This window comes from Strix aluco, chromosome 12 (assembly GCF_031877795.1).
Source record: "Strix aluco isolate bStrAlu1 chromosome 12, bStrAlu1.hap1, whole genome shotgun sequence".
In the NCBI taxonomy this organism is placed as follows: domain Eukaryota; kingdom Metazoa; phylum Chordata; class Aves; order Strigiformes; family Strigidae; genus Strix; species Strix aluco.
This window is the reverse complement of record NC_133942.1, coordinates 11,236,726-11,255,428: the sequence shown is the minus strand read 5'-3', so window position 1 is coordinate 11,255,428 and position 18,703 is coordinate 11,236,726. Positions and strand designations below refer to the sequence as shown.

Here is an 18,703-nt window from a genome sequence, read left to right as displayed (position 1 = left end):
GAGTGCTGCCTGCAGCAGGAAGGTTGCTGTGGGCCACATCACAGCTCACCCAGTTTCACATCCTCCGTCTGCCCTCCCGCAGCCTGCAGAGCCCGGAGGGGCTGTGGCCTCTGCCTGAGCCCCCGCTGCAGCACCCGACGGCCGCAGCCCACCCGGCTGCCCCCAGCCTGCGAACTGCCCCCCCGGCCGAGGGACAGCAGGGACCTGCTCCCGCCCTGGCCTCGTGAGAAAAGCAGGAGTGGGCTGAGAAGCGCCTGCAGCCGGCCGCACACCCCGGGGAACTCGCTCCTGACCACAGGAAGATGCGGCGGCTGCAGGCGCAGCGAGGCTGAGCAGAGCTGCCTCTGCAAGTGAGTGCAGCCCCGACAGACCCTCCTGGGGGGCCAGGACCCTGGGGGGGCTCGGTGGGGCTGGGCCACAGCACGAGCGGGTCCCAGGTCTGGCCTGGCCTCCCCCACCCCAGGGCTGCCCCTGGGCATCGTGCTCTGGCTGGAGGGTGGTGCTGAGCGCGGGGACTGCAGCCTGTGAGCTCAGCGGGTCCCCAGGCTGCGATGGAGGGGCTGAGCTCACGCGCTGTGGGAAAGGGCTGCGAGTTCCCCAGGCTTTTGGCCCCCCTCCATCCACCGCAGCTGGTTCCCCAATTAGCTCCCCTCTCTGCGGGTTCCTGATAAGCAGCTGCTTCCCATCACTCAGGTGAGGGGGCCGGTCTCTGCCGGGGTGCTGAGTCCCCACCGCGTCCCCAAACAGCAGCCCCTGCCCAGCACTGGCTCCTGCCCACAGCCCGGGCAGGGCAGCCCCTGGCTCTGGGGGGCTCTTTGCCTCTTGGGGGCTTCTGTGTCCTGGCCGGGGGCTGTGGGAGGGTTGGGCGCTGCAGGTTCCTGCAGCCACACCATGGCGGGCAGCGCAGCAGCCGGGGCTCCCTGCCTGCGGCACCCCAGCAAGGTGCCCCTGCCCCGGCCGCAGGCAGGGCCGCAGGCAGCGCCTGCAGAGCAGATCAGGGCACCCCTTGGGCCCAGCGCGGGGTGATGGCCCCCAGCCTGGCACCCATGTGCGGCCGTGTCACACAGAGCACAGGCAGCGGGGCTGGTTTGCATAGTTCTGAACATTTAATAACTCAGTCTCTCTAGCGTTATATCCACATCCATTAAATTAAAAACAGGCTCAGGAGGCAGCTCCCGGCTGATTAAATTACAAGAAAAAATTACTGTGCACCAAAAAGTTATTATAGAAAAATAGTCCTGTGGCCCCCGGCCGGTGGCTCCGTCCGTGGTGGGCCAGGGCTGGCGCTGGCACGGGGCGGGTGGGAGCCCGCGCCACGGCCCCGGTGTGCGGCGGCGGACGGCGGAGGGGCCCGCAGCACCGGCCCCCAGCCCGCGGGGAAGGGGCAGCGAGGGCAGGCGGCGCCGGGAGGGAGCTCCGGCAGGGAGCGGAACGGATTGTCACCAAGTGGGGGGCAAGGCACGTCGAGGGGCTGGGGCTGCAGGGACGCCGGGCTCTGCCCAGCACAGGCAGGGTGCAGGCAGAGTGCGGGCAGGGCCGGGGCAGCGCAGGCACCACCGCTGCCCCACTGCCCTGGCCGGCAGCGTGCACAGCCCTGCCCAGGGGCGAGAGACGAGGGAGCCCGGGGCAGAGCAGGGCCTGTGCGAGGGGGGGTCCCTGCCCAGGGTGGGGGCGCTGAGCCCCGGGCACAGGGGAAGGCGCTGCCCGGCCCCGCGCAGGCCGGTGCGGGGGGCTCCTGTCCGTGCTGCAGGCAGCCGCGGCCGCAGGGGGACGGGCAGGCAGCGGGCAAGCAGGCAGCGGAGGCTGAGGCCTGGCCATTATTGCTGTTGAAGGGCACGGGTGGAGGCGGACAGGCCCTCGGGAGGTGGCGGGGGGCCGGGAGGCAGCAGGCCGAGCCCGGGCCACAGGCAGAGGGCCCAGCGGGTGCCCAGGGCGGCAGGGGCAGAGGGACGTGGGGATGCGGGCTGGGCTCAGAGCTCCCCCCGCCCTGGCCAGCCCAGCCTGAGCAACGACACCCCGGGGACCCCATGTGCTGCCCACCCCGGGGGACTCGTGACCCCCAGCAGCAGCCGCCGGCCTGGGGCGGGGGACGCGGCTGCCAGCACAGGGCTGGGGAGCGCCGGGGACCCCGCTGCCATCAGACACACCGGCGCGGGGCAGAGGATGGACGCGGGGCCAAGAGAGATGGTGCAAGAGCGGGACGGTGCCGAGCTGGGGACGGTGCCGGCAGGGCCGTGCCCGGCAGCCCAGGCCGGGGCCGAGGGACGGTGCCGGCGGATGGGGAGCCCCGGGCTGCTGCGGTGTGGGAGGGGGGACGGGGGCAGAGTCCGGGGCCCCTCAGCCTCGCCTGCCCCGACCCCGCAGTGCTGGGCAGGGAGGAGGGAGGGGCGGGAGGGCTCATCAAAGGGCACTTTGGTCTCTGATGAAGGCAGTCCTCTCACTGTGAGCCTCGTACTCCTCACCGTCCGACTCGGAGGGGCCCTCCTCCTGCCAGATGTCAGAGGGGAGCCCCTTGTAGGAGATGATCCCGCTGTCCAGGGCATAGACCTTCACGCCCCGCAGGCTGAAGCCCGAGCGTGCCTGCAGCACCAGGAAGATGGTGACGAAGATGACGACAATGAGGACACAGCTGAGGCTGGCGATGAGGATGGGCAGGTTGGCTGGAGGGGGGGCCTCGGCCAGCCCCTCGCCATCTGCCAGGGCGGGGGACGCACGGCTGCTCTGGGTCTGGTGGGAGCAGGAGAGGTCGAGGCTGCTGAAGTGGGAGTGCGCGGGGCAGGTCAGGCACTGGTTGGGGCCGGGCCCGGCGCAGGTGGCGCAGGAGGGGTGGCAGGGCAGGCAGAGGTGGGGCGCGATGGGCTCCACGCTGTTCTCCAGGTCGTAGTGCGTGCTCTGGACGCCGGGCGCGAAGCCGGGAGGGCAGCGCTTCAGGCAGCTCTTCTGGTGCAGGTAGTATCCCTCCTCGCAGACTGTGGGAGGGGCAGGGTCAGCGCCGGTGGGGGGACCGCCCGCACACCCCGGCCCCTCCCAGCCGGCCCCATACTCACCCACGCAGGTCTGGCTGGGGGTCAGAGTCTTGCAGCCGCTGCTCTCCAGCTGGTTGGAGAGGCTGGGGGAGTCAGTGGCTGTCCCGTACAGCACCAGCGTGAACTTGGTCAGCGTGCCTGCGAGAAGACGGGCTGAGGATCACCGGCGTGAGGAGGGGGCTCACACCAGTCCCCACTGAGGGCTGGCAGGGGACAAGCGGGGCTGTGCCCACTGCCTGGGACAGCACCCGAGCTGGGACCGTGCCCCTGCGCAGGGCTGCTGTGGGGCAGGGGGGCCCAGGACAGCTGTCGGGGGGGGGGGGTACATGGCTGCCCCAGAGCCCCAACGTCCGCTTGCCGCACCCCAGCTCCAGCCTCACCCCAGCCAAGCACCTGAAGCGTCACTGTGTCCGGTGCTTGGGGGCACTGGGGGGTCACCGTGCACCTGCTCTGCTCCCGCTCCCAGTGGGGGCTCGGGGGAAGGCTGCGGTGGGGCGAGGCTGGCCCGGCCCTACCGTAATTGTTGGCGTCGCTGGTGTTCTCGATCTCCAGCACCCACTCCCCGGAGGGGTCCTCGTCCCACGAGTGTGTCGTCATGAAGGCCCAGTCATTGAAGCCGTCGGCCGAGAAGTCATGGGGCCTGTGCGAGGTGGTGGGAGGGTGAGAGGTGGGTGCCAGCGTCCCCCAAACCCACTTGTGAGGGTTGGGGGTTGCCCTGGGGCACCCCGCAGCCAGCCCGGCACCTACCTGGCAGCCAGGAGGGTGGAGCGGGTGCCCATGGGACTGACAAGGTGGATGGCCAAGTCCCCACGGCGGTTGTAGGACAGCGTCAGCCGGGCCTGCGCGTGCTCCAGCCGGCTGATGTAGTTGGCTTTCCCGAGGCAGGCGTCCACCTTCCGCCGCACCTCCAGGCGCTTCCCAATGTCCCTGCCGAGGAGGCGCAAGAGTGAGCCCCAGTCCCAGCCCCGGGGCACGCGTCAGGGTGTCCCGGCCCCTACTCCCCACTGCGGGGCTTCGTGGCTGCCCGGGAACCAGGTGCCGTGCCCCAGGGCGGCTGGAGCCCGAGGCAATCCTGCAGAGGCTGGCGGTGCCTCCTCTCCATCGCTGGGCAGGGCGCAGGCAGCAGAAGGGCCAGGTACAGCCAGCAGACGGGCCTGTCCCAGCTCCCGGGCGCGGGGGGGCGTTGCTCCGCCTGGCCGCCGCTCTGTGCCAGCCCTGAATGGGCCCTTTCTCTGCCCGCAGCCGGGCTGGCTACACCCTGCGTGGCATGGCCAGGGACGGGCACGGCCATCCCCATCCCGCTGCCTGCGTGCGGCCGGCACTGGCCCCGGTGCCAGCGCAGGGAGCGACCGCTCTGGAAGGGCAGGGCCGGGTCCCCGGGGTGCGGGGCAGGGCAGCAGGCAGAGACAGGGCCCAGGCCCGGCCCCCTCCATGCCTAGGGATGCCCCCCACCCCCACTGAGAGCCCCCCGGGAGCGCCGTGGCCGCACACGAGACTCGGCACACGTTGTGCTGTGGCAGCGGCGGCCAAGCAGGAGTAAAAGGAGCTTCTGTCCACCCCCTGAAAAGCCCCTCTGTCTGGGGAGGACTGGCGCTGGCTGCGCCCAAACCGCGGCGGCCTGGGCTGCCCACAGCCCTGCGGCGCCCAGCCTGGCCCCAGCAGGAGCGGGCAGGCCCAGCGCTGCTCCCGGCTCTCACAGGAGGATGACGCAGCGTCTCGGGGGCAGCTCAGCCCCACAGACTCTCCCCATACAGCATGGACACTGGGCGATGCCTTCCTGGGCTCGCCGGCCCTTACTTGGGCTCGGTGAGGACGTCGATGACGCATTTCCTCTGAGGTCCCACCGTTGTCCAGTTCCTGGCCAGGCTCACCATGGCCCCCGCGTCCAGCAGCCCGTAGCCGTACGAGTGGCTGACTGTGGACAGAGAGGGGGTCAGCGCTGCTCTGGGGAGGGCCTCAGCGGGGGACGGGTGCCTGGCTGCGCAGCTCACCGGCACCTCCCGCCTCCTTCCCCGCCCAGGGCTGTCAGGGTGCTCAGCCCCAGCACCCCGGGGTGCCACCCCGCTCCATCCCCAGCACCCTGGTACCTTTGCGGCCGACGCCATTGGTGACCCAGTCATTGGCGTTGAGGTGAGCTGGCTTTGACGTCTGCACCACCAAGTGCTGCATGTCCCGCCAGGTCAGGTTCTTGCTGTGGGGAGACAGGGGGCTCAGGCGCCGGCACCCAGACGCTCACACAGCCCCCCTGGCCCAGCCCCGTTTGGTGCCCACCCTTACTTGGCTTCCAGGGCGAGGGCGATGATGCCGGCAGCCAGCGGCGCCGAGGCTGACGTCCCTGTGTGCGATTCGGTGCATTTCTGTCTGAGGTCAGTCGTCACCTGCGCGGAGCAGCGCCAGGGTAGGAGGTGCGGCAGCACCAGCCACTTCCAGGAGCCGGCTCAGGGGCTCCTGTCCCTGTGCGGGCGGCGAGGCAGAGCCACTGCGCCCAGGGCAGCTCACTGGGTTCCCTCCAGAGCCCTCAACTCACACAAGACTGAGTCCCAGCAGTGAGGCGGAGGGCGGCAGCGTGGCAGAGCGGGGCCAGCCCTGCTCCCAGCACCGCGGCCCCCATCCCGCCCCCACCCGCAGACACCACCGGCCCCAACTCACGATCTGTTTCTCGTTCTGGTTGCCGCTGCTGTAGGTGGTGGCGAGGGTGGAGGAGCAGGCCTCGCTGTACCAGGGCACATTGCCGTACTGCGTGGTGCTGCTGATGGACAGCGTGTAGATGCTGTTGGTGTAACCGTCACAGTTGCAGCTGTCGTGCTCACGGCCCCCGTTCCCGGACGCCCAGACGAAGATGGAGCCCAGCCCCCCTCGGCCCTAGCAACAGAGGCAGGGTGAGGGCCAGCGCTGGCATCGCCTGTGCGGCTGCAGGGCAGGGAGCCCCAGGCTGGAGCTGGGGACCAGCGGACGGCGCTGGCCTCAGGGCTCTCACAGCCTGAGGGGGAAAGGCTGAGCAGACGCAGTCGGGGGACAGTGGGAGCCACCGGTCACAGCCCGCCGGCCCGGGTTGCCCAGCACTGCTGTCCCTCACCACCACCGTGCCCAAACAGTGAGGCAGTAGGCGGCAGGAGGCCCCGCTGAAGCAGGGCTGCCAAGAACCGATGTCTCTTTCCACTCGGAAGTCACCCGGGCTGACGCTGCCTGCGTGGGACTCGCAGCCGCCTGGCAGCGCCACGGGAGCTCAGCAGAGCCATCCCAATGGCTCGGCACCCAGAAGCCGCAGAGCGGAGGCTCACAGTGTGGCGCAGCAGGGAGGGTTTGCCAGCGCACCTCGCACAGCACATGCGTCTCCCCGTGCGGGGAACCCCAGGCAGAATGTGGGGCGCAGGTAACCACGAGGGCTGCAGCACGGCGACGCCAGGCAGCACATGGGGATGGTGGAGGAAGCAAAGGCGAGCAAGCTGGCATGAAACCAGGCAGGAACCGGCACAGGGCTTTGGAGAGTGGGGAGAGACCATCCCGGTGTGGGGGGACAAGCTGGGAGCAGGGAGGACAGGGCTGCTCAAAGGCAAGATAAGCACCCGCACGGGAGGAGCCCTGAGTCAGAGCCATCCCACAAGAAGAACAGGAAAAACCAACAGAGCCTGATCCTGGAGATGAGCTGGAAGACAGCTCATGCGGGAGGGCTGGGACAACGGCCAGGGCAGGCAGCGCACGGGAGACCTGGGGGAAGGGGCAGGAGCTCAGCCGGCGCTCCCCGGCAAACCCTCCTGCTCACCTGGCTGACCCCTCGGAAGAAAGCCTCCTCCGCCAGCCGGGCCGGGCCATCCACAGTCTTGCCGTCGTCCTCGGGGCCCCAGCTGGCACTGTAGATGTGGATGTGGTTGGGATTGAGACCCAGGGAATGGGCCTCCACAGCATCAGTCACCTCCCCATCCAGCATGCGCACGCCTAGGGCCAGAGAGCAGACGTCATGGGCGACCGGAGGGGGCCGGCGGCCACAGGGCAGCAGTGCCGCAGGCCAGAGCCCCCCATCCGCTGCCGCCGCCCCGTGCCACCGGCCCTCACGGGACTGCCCCAGCCAGCAGTGCCAGGATCCCTGGCACAGGCCGCTCCGCCGGCTGCGAGGCACCCGCCGGGCCCAGCATGGGCTTCGCTCCTGGTGCAGGGCAGGGCGGCACCCACCTCCGATCCTGGCGTTGTAAGCCACGCCGACGCCGCAGATCCCGTTGTTTGCCACGGCGGCAACTTCCCCGGCGCAGCGTGTGCCGTGTCTGTGTTTGAGACAGGACCAAGCGTGCTCAGACGGGGCCCGAGGAGCACAGGGCTGGGCAGCAGCCGCAGCCGGAGGGACCAGCGCCCAGGCTGCCTCCACCCCTCTGCAACCGGGCTCCTCCATCTACCCGCCTGCCCCAGAGCAAGGGGGGCGGAACAGCCGCGCCGACACCGGGCAGCCCCCAGGGATGCCGCCCGTGTCAGCAGGGGAGGCAGGGGGTTTCTCCGTGGCGCAGAAGCGTGCCACCACCCTGCACTCTCCTGCAGCCTGTGAGGGCTGGCACTGCTGCCGAGGCCCTGCCGCCCCGGCCCTGCCTCCCCTTACCTGTTGTCGTTCATCTGTGTGTAGCGGGGCTGCGGGTCTGGGTCCTGGTCATTGACATCAAAGCTCGCCCCTGGATCCTGGAAGACAGATCTGGTGGTTGGAGACCATCCACACCTGTGCTCCGCGGCCCCGAGGCTGGGCTGAGCAGGGGGAGGCGGCTCCAATCCCACCTCCATCGCTTTCCTCCATGTCCCACCACTGTAGGCGCGAGCCCTGTGCCATGCCACTTCGGGGCTGCACCAAGCTCCCGCAGCATCGCCCCGTGCCATCGCCTCGCACTTACGTAGTTGCCCTCCAGGTCAGGGTGGTTCTTCTCAATGCCGTCATCCAGGATGGAAACCACAATGCCCTTGCCCGTGTAGCCCTGCTCCCAGGCCTGACGCACGTTCAGGTCCCGCTGGTTGGTGTTGTACTGCCGAGAGAGGCCCTGGCAGTAGGAGCTGGACGGCAGCAGCGGGGTGCCCGGACCCCTCGCAGGCCCGGCTGTAAGAGCGGGCAGGGGCAGCCTTCACCCCGCTCTGCTGTGGCGTGGGGATGAGGGAACCCCAGGGGACCCAGGCACAGTGTGCAGCCAGCCAAGGAGGGGCCACTCTGGAAGGAGCCTGAGCCCCCAGGCTGTGCTTGGGCCCCATAAACTCGGCTCCCTTGGCAGACAGCCACGGGCACCAACCCCGTTCTGGGGCCAGGCAAAGGGCTACTCCCCCCTAGCCCAGCCCCAGGCCCTCACCAGCCCTGCCAGTGCCCCGGCGGGGAGCCGCAGCTCCAGCGCAGTGTCTTCCCTGGAATGTCCCTGAGCACACAGCACTGGGTGGCTGCCTCAGGCCTTCCTCCTCCTCCTCCCCACCAGTCTGGCTGGTGGTGGCATCAGCCACCTCACAGCCATCCCTCGGGTGCCACGTCTGCGTCCCCAGAACCTGCAGCCGCAGCTGCACAGCCCCCGCTCCCCGCCCGGCGCTCACCAGGTACCACTGCTGCGGGAACTTGGGGTCTGTGGGCTCCATGAAAATGTCTCGCTTGCTCCTGCGCTTTGCCACCTGCTGCTCCAGCCACTGCACCTGGGGGGCAGAGAGAGCGTGGGGCTCCCCCGCTGCCCCCCCCGGCAGCTCCCCAGGCCCCTGGCCAGCCACCTGCAGCCAGCCCTGGGCTGGCAAATCACCTGACCCTGCCAGAGCTGCCACAGCGCCCAGACTGTCCCTCCCGGCCTCCCCTGCCCAGCCATGCCAGGGCAACAGCGCCAGCGTCCCGTGACAAGGCTGCGCTCCACCGGAGCGGGCAGGTCAGAGCGTGGAGCTCCCTGCCGAGAGCCTGCCAGCCGCTGCGACACGCCACACGCCCCGCTGAGCTGCCAGCACGCCAGGACCCTGGGCCGGAGCCAGGGGACGGCGATGACGGCAGCCCTGCTGCACCTGCCCTGCACGGCTCGCCCTGCACGCAGGGATGGAGTGAGCCCTCCCGGGAGCAGAGGCTGCCCTGTGCCCTGCAGCCGCAGCACCCACAGCCCGGAGACGCCGGCTCTGCCGAGCCCTTGCCCTCGCCAGCCACGCGCTGGGCTCCCGTCCCGCTCCACCACGGGTCTCAATGCCCAGGAGCCGTCCTGTGCCCGGGGTGGGCTCACGTGGCAGTGTGAAGTGACCAGGAGCAAAGCCAGGCCCCCGCAGGGCCCCCTTGGCTGCACGTACCTGTGGTTCCCTGGCCAAACGGCTGTGCCAGGGCTGGTGGGGCGAGAGGGAACGCTTCACCACGCCACTGTGCTGGAAGTGGTAATAGTCGCCGAAGATCTGCAACCGAGAAAGGACCGGGATGGAGAGGAGAGCTCAGACTCCCCCGTTCCCTGTCCCCCTACCTGCAAGCCCAAGTCCCAGGGCTGCCACAGGCAGGCTGGGCCCCCCACTCCAGAGCGGCTGGTGGGGCTCGTGTCCAGTCCACGGGGCAGGACCTGCGAGAGGCTGTGGCAGCTGGCGAGACCCTGGGGCCTCTGCCCACCATCCTCATCCTCCCGCAGGTCCTGAATTGTCCAACAATGACATGGCAGTAAGTCCCGAATTGTCCAGCAAAGCTGCTGCCCTGGCAGGGAGGCCCCAGGCAAGCAGTGGCAGAGAGGGACAGGCCTTTTCAGGGCCAGTCTAGAAGAGACACCGACCTCAGGAGACAAAACCACCGCTCCTCGCCTAGAGCCAACCAGCACCCCCTGCTACTGGTGAGGGGGGGACCCCAGGGAGCCCCAGTCAGGGCAGGGAGGGTCTGAGCCAGCCTCTGTTCATCCGGACAGGCCCCTCACAAAGCTCTTCTCCCCACATGCCCTGCCGGAGCACCCACCTGGCACCGCTCTCTACCTCAGGGCACAGTCTGGAGCAAAGCGAGGGGCACACAGGCGTCCCACCCCCACGGGGACAGCCACCAGCCAAGGCGCCATGCTGCCATGGCCCTGGCGCATGTGGGGACAGACCTGCCAGGACTGGGGCAGGACGGGACCGTGGCACAGCCCGCCTGGGCCAGGAGGTCATGCAGCTGCCCAGCTGGTTATTTTTAAACCCCAAACCCTCCCCAGCGCTGTCATTTCCTCATCCCCTCCTACACGTCCAAGAGGCTGGCCCGGCTGTGGCGGCCCCACCCCGGCCGCCCAGGGCCTCCCAGTCCAGCAGCCTGCCTGGACTGGGGAGAAGGGGGCCGACTGTCCACCCTGTGCCCCTAGAAGCCGCGCAGTGTGGGCAGCGGCTGCAGGCAGGATCTGGCCGCACAGGCTGTGCCAGGCTGGGCTGCAAGGGCTGCAGGAACACGAGGGAGAGGAGTTCTCACCCTCCACCACCCCAGGCTACCATGAAACAGTTTGGTTGCAGTTATCAACCCCCCCCCGAAGCTTATCAGAGCTCTGCAGATGTGCCCCCACCCTGGGCAGCCAGGCAGCCAGCCAGAGCGCAGCAGGGGAGGAAAGGTGCTGAGCAGCACCCTCGGCCCCGGGACAGCAAATCGGCGCTGCAGCTCTCCAAGTCCCACACTTCGACCTGAAATCCCTCCGTGCTCTGCGGGGTGAGGGGAACGCGCCCCAGCACCTGGAGCCGGGCCTGGGCCACCCCTGCTGGGGAGAACCACGCGCTGGCAGGCCAAGCCCCCGCCTGCTGAACAGGAATTGCTCCGCTCCACAGGGCTCTCCCTGCGGCATGGCCCCCCGTGCACCCGCTGCTCTGTGGGCAGGAAAGGGAGCAGATTCCACTCATGGCAGCCCAGCCCCAGCGGCACAGGATGGCCGGAGCCGAACACCGGGGTCAGGACTTGCGTCCTGGGCTCCATCTCCAGGCTGACGCCACGTCCCCCCAGTACAGCCTGGGACACCCGGCAGCTCAGAGCGTTCAGGGAGGTGCCGAGGGGAAAAGCCTTTGCACTGGGCTGGCAGACAGGAACGTGAGCTGCAGGCTTGCTGCCCTCCCCCAGCACCCCCGCACCCCCTCCGGGGGCAAGGACAGAGCCCCGATTGTTCCTGCACACAGCTCGTGGCTCTGCCTGGTCATCCGACTGGATTAGGTCTGCACAGACACCGCGGTGGCAGCCAGGAGCTGGCCAGCCCACACGCTCCCACCCTAATCCCCACAGTCCCTGTCCTCAGAAAGGGCAGAGCTGTCCCCCCAGCCCCTGTGCGTCCCTGGGACGGGCAGCGCTGCCAGCCCACCGCCCCTGTCCCGACCTCCCATCACAGCTCAGGGCCACCTCGGCCAGCCTGGGGGCCAGCAGGCTGTGTCCCCGGGAACGGGGCGATGTGCCGGGCGGCAGCATGGGCTAGCAGGGACCCGCAGCCCTGCGGTATGGGCGGTAAAGCCTCTCCTCCCTGGGCTGGTGCTGCTGGGGCTGTTCGGTCCCGGTGTCCTGCCAGCGGGGCCCAAGGCTCGTACCAGCAGCTGGGGCCTTTCTTGGTGCTCCCATCCCCAGCTGGGGCTGCCAGCGTCCACGCCCCCTCCTCCGCACCAGCCCCACCCCTCCCCTCTGACCCCCACCCCCCCAACACCCTCCTTTGGGTCCCCTTCGAGGCCACTGGCACCAGACATGGGTCCTGGCACCTCTGCCAGCAGCACCACTGGCCTGGGGGACTGCCCGTCTGCCCCAGCTCCGCAGGCAGTGGCGGAGCAGGGAGTACGCCAGGACAGCGTGCCTGTGGGGACAGTGTCCAGAGCCCACGCTGAGGCCAGGATCCTCTCAGATAAGGACCCTGGGGGCCTCTCCCTGGGGCACTGCCAGAAGCACCCGGTCCCCCTCCCTTCCAGCCTGGCCACCACATCCTGTCCCAGAGGCACACACACCCCAGGAACAGCAGCTCAGAAACCTCCTGAGAGGGAAAGCCCAGATCCTTCTTCCAGCCTGGCTCCTTCCAGCCCGGCTCTTCTCACCGGGCTGTCACAGTCCCTCTGCCCAGGCCAGCCAAGCCTCGTTCCGCAGCACAGACACCGGGATGGGCTCCAGAACAGGAGAAAACATGCCCAGACCAGCAGCTGCTGCCGCAGCCCGCAGGGCTCTGCCTGTGGGTGCTGCCTCGCTGCTCCGCCGGCAGCCGAGCAGAGCCGGGGCAGAGGTGCCAGCCTCCGGCCACAGAACGAAGGGCACTGGGAGAAGGTGAGCGCCGCCGGGCAGAGCTGGCACAGAGCCCCGTGGCTCACAGGGACAGACCCCAAACAGGCCCGGGCTCCCCGCCGAGCCAGGGGCCCTGTGTGGCTCTGTGCTGCAGTGCGGGGCCCGATGGGCACCCCTGGGCCAGTGGAGACACAGCCACAGAGCCCAGTGCCCCTTGGCCCTGGCAGCTGGGCCCGGGACCCGGCTCCGCAGCACAACGGAAACTCTTCCAGGAGCAGGCTGAGGGCACCTCGGCCCTGTCCCCGCTCTCAGGGGTCTCGGCAGACCCCTGACATCAGCTCTAAGACATTTCCACACAGACAGCACCTGTGCAAGGCCGCCCCATTGCCCCCACAGCGCAGACACCATCAGTGGGGCCTGGTCCCTTCTGTGGCACGAGCCCCAGGACTCGGGGCTCCCTGTCCCTGGCACCCTGCGTGCCCACTGCCCCGCACAGGGCTCCTTGCGGGTGGCAGGACAAGGCACCGGCCGGCTCCAGAGGCAGCCGCCCTCCCCGCCCGCCGCAGCTGCTCACAGCGAGGTCCTGACACCGCAGCCACGAGTTGTGCAATTTCCTCTGGGATTTCGCCCCTCGCTTCCTTCCCGTAGATCCAGCCCAGCCCAGCAGCAGGCCCCTGGGCAGGCCGGCTCCACTCCGCCAGCGCCAGCCTCACTTCGCCGCAGCAACGCCGCTGCAGCTCCCCGTGCCTGTGAGGGGGCTGGGGGTCGTCCCTCTGGGCCAGCCCCGCTGCACCCGCTCCCGTGGGATCCCCTTGGCCCCCGCCTTGGTCGCGGCCGCCGTGCCGGTGCCAGCTCCGTTGGCAAAGCCCCCACGGGTCAGCCCGCGGTGCAGGGTGGAGAAAAGCCCCACAGATCACCCTGCACCGAGTGCACGGGGCCACCAGCATCACGGATCACCCTGCACCGAGCGCACGGGGCCACCAGCATCACGCTACACCGGCGGCATCAAGAAGTGCTGGCCTGCAAGAAGCAACCTGCCAACACAGACGTGTCCTGCCCACAGCACCGTGCCGGCAAGCAGCAGCCCGGCCATCGGCCCGCCCGGCCCCACGGCTCTTGGCAAGGACCCGGCTTTCACACCAATGCCTCGGGAGCCAGACGGGCGAGCAGCCTGGCTACCAGCGAGTGCATGGCCCGCAGCCGGCCAGCAAAAGCGGAGCCTGGGGCCTGGAGCACAGGGGAGCTGGGCCCTGCAAAGGCTGCCAGGAGGGGAGTGCTGCAAAGCTCCTCATGCTGGGCACAAGGCTGGGCACAGCCGGGACTGCAGGAGCCCCAGTTCCTTCACCATCACCCTGCTCTCCCCGCCCCGCTGCCAGAAGGACAACAGCAGCAACGGCCCCAGCACAGCCGCATGCGCTGCCCTGTCCCTGGCTGAGGGCAGGGAAAGCTGAGAGCGGTGGGGACCCACTGACACACCTTCTGCAAAGGGAAGTTCAGGGCCAAGGACACGCGGCTGCTGTCAGACCACCCGCTCTGGGGACAGCCCAGAGCTGCTGCCCCAGCTGAGCCGAGGCCATGCTGCGCTGGGGCAGCTCGCTGAACAGGGATCCCTCCCCTCCTCCACCAACACACAGCACTCCCTATTTTTTCATGCTGAGATGGGCTTTTCCTCCTTCCCCCTCCAGCAGGCAGGGCGTGCCGTGTCGTACTGTGTCGTGCCATGCCACCAGCCTGTCCTGCTGCGGGAGGAGGCCCTGGCTCCATCCATCTAATTACCGCCCTTGAGTCAAGGCAGCAGATGCTGGAGGGCTGTGGCGAATGCTGCCAGAAAGAGCAGCCCCCAAGCTGGCTCCGGGGCCAGGCCCAGCGCCCGCCCAGACCACAGCAGAGCCAGAAGAGAACATCGCTTCCGTGGGGAGAGGGAAATGGGGGACTTACCGGGCCCAGGTTGAGGAATCCATGCTTCCTGGCTAGCCTGTCTGCCTCCTGGGGTCCCGCGGGGACGAGCACAGCCCAAGTGTTGGTGTAAATACGCTGGGCCAGCACCTCCTGGGCCAGGAGAGCGAGGGCAACAACCAGAGTCCAGAGCAGGAGCAGCGAGCAGGGCCTCAGATCCATCAGAGTATCGGGGTTCCTCTAGCCGGGGAGCAGGAGGGTCCCAGGAGCGGCGGGTCCAGCGGTCTCCCTGCGTCAGCACCCCGAGATGCGCCGGCCTCTCTGCCCCACTGGCCCCCGCTCAGCCCAAGCGAGCATGGGGACAAGCCCGCAACAGCCGGGCTGGAGAGCGGCAGCAGGGACAGACTGGCCGGGACAGCAGCACGATCTGCAGAGAGATGGAAGAGCGGTCAGGCCTCTCCTCAAAGCCGGGGGGCCGCGGCACACAGCACCCCGGTCACTGTGGCGCCGGGACAGCTGCGCAAGGCCCTGCCGAGGAGCTGTGGCAGTGGTTGGCTCCACAGGGTGTCCCGGCACACCTGCCCCGGCCCCGAGCCGCTGTTTATCTTGCCTATTGCCCAATGCGTACTTATAAACATGGGAAACAAACTGGGAGGGGAGAAAGGCACCGAAGGAGGGGAGAGGCAAGGCAGGGGAGGCCGGGCCTCCCACCACCATGGTCCGCAACGGCCAGGAGCCCCTGCGCCAAGCAGGACCTGGGACAGGCCCATCTGGGCATGGAGCTGGGAACAACCAGGATGGGAAGCCTGCCTCTCCAGCGCCAAGGGGAGAGCAGAGGAGATGCCCCCAGACGCGGTGTGAGGAGCCCCAGCTAAAGGAGAGACTGGAAGGGGCAAAGCCAGGGAGAGCCCCAGGCCCCAGCAGCTCCAGAGCCAGCAGTCGAGCAGGCGGTGCTGGGCAGCAGTGCCGAGCTGTCACCAGTCGCTGCTCCACTCTGCCCTTCCTCCAGAGCACAACATGGTGACACCGGTGTGACTCATCATGACAACAGAAAGGAAACTGGCACGGGGACCGAGAAAAGGGGCACACCGTCACCTCCAGCCTGCACCCAGGGACACCTGGGGACAGCTCGCACCATGCCGAAGGGTGAACGCAAGAAGCTGGGAAGGCCGGTGGGGAGCAGAGCAGGGAGCAATGCACCCAGCGCAAAGGAGTCCGTGACATGCTGGCGCGAACGCCACGCACGGAGCTCCGCAAGGACCCTGAAATATCTGGTCGTGTTTCAGAGAAAGCGGGAAGGTGAGAGCCAGCAGTGCCCAGAGGGGCCCCATCCCCCTCCGGCAAGCAGCGGCTACGACAAGCAGGGAGCCTGCGGTGCTGCCAGGGGAGGAGAGCAGCTCCTGGCAGCTGCCTGAGACCTCGCCGCAGGCTGCAGCACAGACAGTGCCGCGATTCAGGCACGCTGCGGCTCCCCCTCAGCGACCAGACCTCGGCCGGCTGCGGGCCTGGCTGCCCTGCCGAGGCACCCGCAGCTGTGAGCACCCGCGGGAGGCTGGACGGGAGCCCCGGGTTCCAGGGTCCCAGATCCCACCAGGGCCCAAATCACAGTTTCCATTGGGAAAGGCTCCCAGTGCTCCCAGGGAAGGGAAAAAGCTACGGCAGGAGCAGAGGGAGCAGCAAGCACAGCACAAGGGGACACTGTCTGCCACGGCCAGTCTCTGTGCCAGCTTCTCGCCCCCTCCACAGGTCCCTGAGCTGGGCGGTCTCCTCCGCCTCGCTGGTCCCAGAGCCAGCAGCCACCCGCTCCCCGGCGACGACAGCTCCGCGTGGGGACAACGCTGCAGCGGGCCCCTGCCCCAGGGCACAGAGCCCGGCCCTCCGCAGCCCCGGCACGGCCGGACGGGCCGGCTCCCTCCCCGCTACGCCCCGGCAGCTCTGCCAAGCAACCCGCTCCCGCCTGCAGACCTCGGGCCTCGTGTCCTGGGAGCCGGCGGAGGAAGAGGCACCGGGACAGCCCGGGCCGCTGCGGGCCAGCCGGCACGGTGGGGTGCGAGCGGGGAGGCGAGTCCCTGCCAGCCCACGGGCCGCGCTCCGGGCTCCGCGCCCCACGAGCGGCGCGATGCCGACCGCATCCGGCACACGCGGGGCAGCGGCCGGCCGGGATTCTTCCCGATCCCGGGGGATACCGGCGCTTCCCCACGGGCTGAGCCCCGGGCTGCCACACGGCCGCGACACGGCGGCCTCGGGGCCGCGGCACGGCCAGAGCCGCCTCCCGTCCACGGCGGCCGGTCCGGGGCTGGCCCCGGGGGTTGGGAGGGGGGGGTGGGGGGCGACGGGACGAGGCCCGGCTCCGCTGCTCGCCCTCGGCTCCCCGGGCTGGCCCCACCGCCCGCCCCACAGCGCGGCCAGGCCCGGCGCCGCTCCCCCGCCGGGCAGACACTTTGCCCCGCCGGGGCGGCCCGGCCCGGGGGTCACCGGGCCGCGCCCGGGGCTGCCCGACGGCCCCTTCGCCGCCGCCGCCCGGGGGCCGGGGCCGCCCCAGCTGTCAAACCGCCGGCGGGTCGAGCCCGTCCCCGCCGCCGTTCCCCCGCCCTTACCGCGCGGCCTGCCTGCTGCCGCTGCCGCTCCCGTCCCGCCGGCGGCCGGGCCCGTCTGGCGGCGGCGGCGCCGCGTCACGCCGCGGGGCGCCCGGAGCGCCCGCCCCGGAGCCGGGCCCGGCCCAGGCAGGGGCGGCCGGGGCGGCCGGCGCGGCCGCTTGTTTACACCGAGCAGCTGTCAGCGCCGCCCCGCAGCGACCGGCCCCGCACGCAGCGACCGACCGACCGACCGGCCCCGCTCGGCTCGGCTCGGCTCGGCTAGGCTCGGCTCGGCCCGGCCCGGCCCGGCCCGGCCGCCGCTCCGCCGGGCGCCGCCGGATGCCGTCACCGCCGCCCGCCCCGCCCGCCCCGCCGCCGCCGCACCGGCGCCGCCGAGCGCTCCGCACCCCCCCCGGCGCGGCCCCTCTGCCCCGGGCTGGACCCAGACAACCCCCCTGGGCACCCCCCCGCGACACCGCCACAACCGGGACTGCTTCCCCTCCAGACCCCCCCCCGCCTCCACCGACACCGGGCACGGCCCGGGGCTTAGCTCAGCCGCTGCCCGAGCCCACCCAAGCCTGTCCGTGCCCACCCGGGACTGCCCGAGCCCACTCGAGCCCACCCGAGCCCACCCGTGCCGGCCCAAGCAGGAGACCCGGATCCCCCCGGTGAGAGCCCAGACCCCCCCGGAGCCCCGGGCACCGACCAGGGGTGCGCGGGCACCAGCGGTGAAGGGCACCCCGAAGACACCTCGTGTCCCCGCACCCAGCGCAGCAGGTGGCCCAGCGACGGGGGGCTGGCGGGACATGAGCCCATCCAGCCCAGCCGGTGCAGCCCCCGCAGCTGCCGGGACGGGGGGTCCCTCAGCCCAGCCGGCAGGAGCGGCACCGGCCTTGCACAGAGGCCATATCGCGGGGCCCCGGGCCGGCGCGCAGCAGCCAGACAGAGAAACGGGAAAGCAGCAACACCAGAAAAATCCATCAGCCCAGTTTCAGGTTTCAGGAGAGAGACTTCCACCAAGGAGAAAAGGTGAGAAGTGAATCGCGGCTCATCCTGGCTTCGGTCGTTCGTAAAAAACAATGTGTGCACGGGACCGCGTCGAGAGCAACGCAACAGCCGGGTCAAGCGCAAAAGGCAAAAGCAGCAGAACCCAAACTGACCTGAATCCTCTGCGCCTCGGAAGGGGTCTGGGCAGCCCGGGCAGGTCCTACAGCTCCTGACAGAGAAAAGGAAGTCACTCGGATATCATGATCAAGATCGTGAAGCATTAGCAATCGCACAGGAAACAGTCACCTTGGTAACTGAGATGCTGAGAACAGCCCAGAAAATCTGGCACGGGGCAGGTTTCTCTGTTAAACTGGGTTAGTTTTGCGGGGCAGACACCTGGCCGCAGCCTCGCCAGCGGGGCAGTGGCTTGGGCCCGGCCAACCCCGCAGGGGACCACTGGCCACAGGGGCTGCGGCACCCCAGGTCCGCTCTCTGGGGCCACGGTCCCGCCAGGCAGCCCGGGGGGGCCCTGGCACCCCACTGTACTCACCCCCACAGCCCCGCAGCCCAGTCAGGAGTCGTCCCCAGTGCCGGCGAGCCCAGGCCAGCCCTGGGATGCGCAGCCGAGCCGGGGGTGCCTGGCAGGGTTATATGGGGGATACGTGCGCGGGGGGCAGGTCCTGAGCCCGGACCCCGCCTGCCTCCCCCTGCCCCCGCCCACCCGCCTCATCTTCGGATGCCTCATTCAGGCGCTGGCAGCCATGCCCGAGCAGGTGACAAGCCGTGGCACCCAGCCCCTGTGACATGTCACGCTGGGGAGAGGAGCTGACAAAGGGCCCTTGTCACCGCAGGGCTTATCTCGGTGCCGCCAGGCAGGCGGGCAGGAAGCACCCCTCTCTTACATAAACCACTGACTTCGGACCCGCACACCAACCCCATGCCCCTGCCAAAGACAACTCCTGTAACGGGAGTGGCACGAAGCCGCGGACACAAAGGGGATCTGCCTCCCCCACGGCCCGCCGGGGCCAGGGAGAGCAGAGAGCAGGGCAGCCAGGCTGGGTCTGAACGGCCACCGC

At 69.7% G+C, this 18,703-nt stretch overlaps 1 protein-coding gene across 4 annotated transcripts; it reads right to left on the bottom strand.

The window, feature by feature from the left end:
* Window positions 1-1,087: 1,087 nt before the first annotated feature.
* Window positions 1,088-18,271, bottom strand: FURIN (furin, paired basic amino acid cleaving enzyme). 4 transcript variants are annotated; one of them, XM_074836882.1, is made up of 17 exons: window positions 18,178-18,271; window positions 17,801-17,856; window positions 14,107-14,491; window positions 9,291-9,389; window positions 8,571-8,666; window positions 7,895-8,023; window positions 7,612-7,688; window positions 7,197-7,285; window positions 6,790-6,962; window positions 5,676-5,888; window positions 5,304-5,404; window positions 5,114-5,217; window positions 4,824-4,941; window positions 3,774-3,953; window positions 3,542-3,666; window positions 3,048-3,164; window positions 1,088-2,969 (listed from the first exon to the last, which is right to left on the bottom strand). In XM_074836882.1, exons 3-17 carry the CDS (start codon window positions 14,284-14,286, stop codon window positions 2,401-2,403), a joined length of 2,370 nt encoding a protein of 789 aa, XP_074692983.1. In that variant the 5' UTR covers window positions 14,287-14,491; window positions 17,801-17,856; window positions 18,178-18,271; the 3' UTR covers window positions 1,088-2,400. The 4 variants fall into 4 exon arrangements, with proteins under 4 accessions (XP_074692983.1, XP_074692982.1, XP_074692984.1 ...); XM_074836881.1 differs by lacking the exons at window positions 17,801-17,856; window positions 18,178-18,271 and adding an exon at window positions 16,662-16,768; XM_074836883.1 differs by lacking the exons at window positions 7,895-8,023; window positions 17,801-17,856; window positions 18,178-18,271 and adding an exon at window positions 16,662-16,768.
* Between the last annotated feature and the right edge of the window lie 432 nt (window positions 18,272-18,703).

Coding starts and splice junctions, on each gene's coding strand:
- FURIN (XM_074836882.1), bottom strand. CDS start 14,286: ATGGATCTGAGGCCCTGCTCGCTGCTCCTGCTCTGGACTCTGGTTGTT. Junction 6,963..7,196: donor TTACAACGCCAGGATCGGAG/GTGGGTGCCGCC, acceptor CTCTGGCCCTAG/GCGTGCGCATGCTGGATGGG. Junction 3,954..4,823: donor GACGTCCTCACCGAGCCCAA/GTAAGGGCCGGC, acceptor CCTCCTCGGCAG/GGACATTGGGAAGCGCCTGG.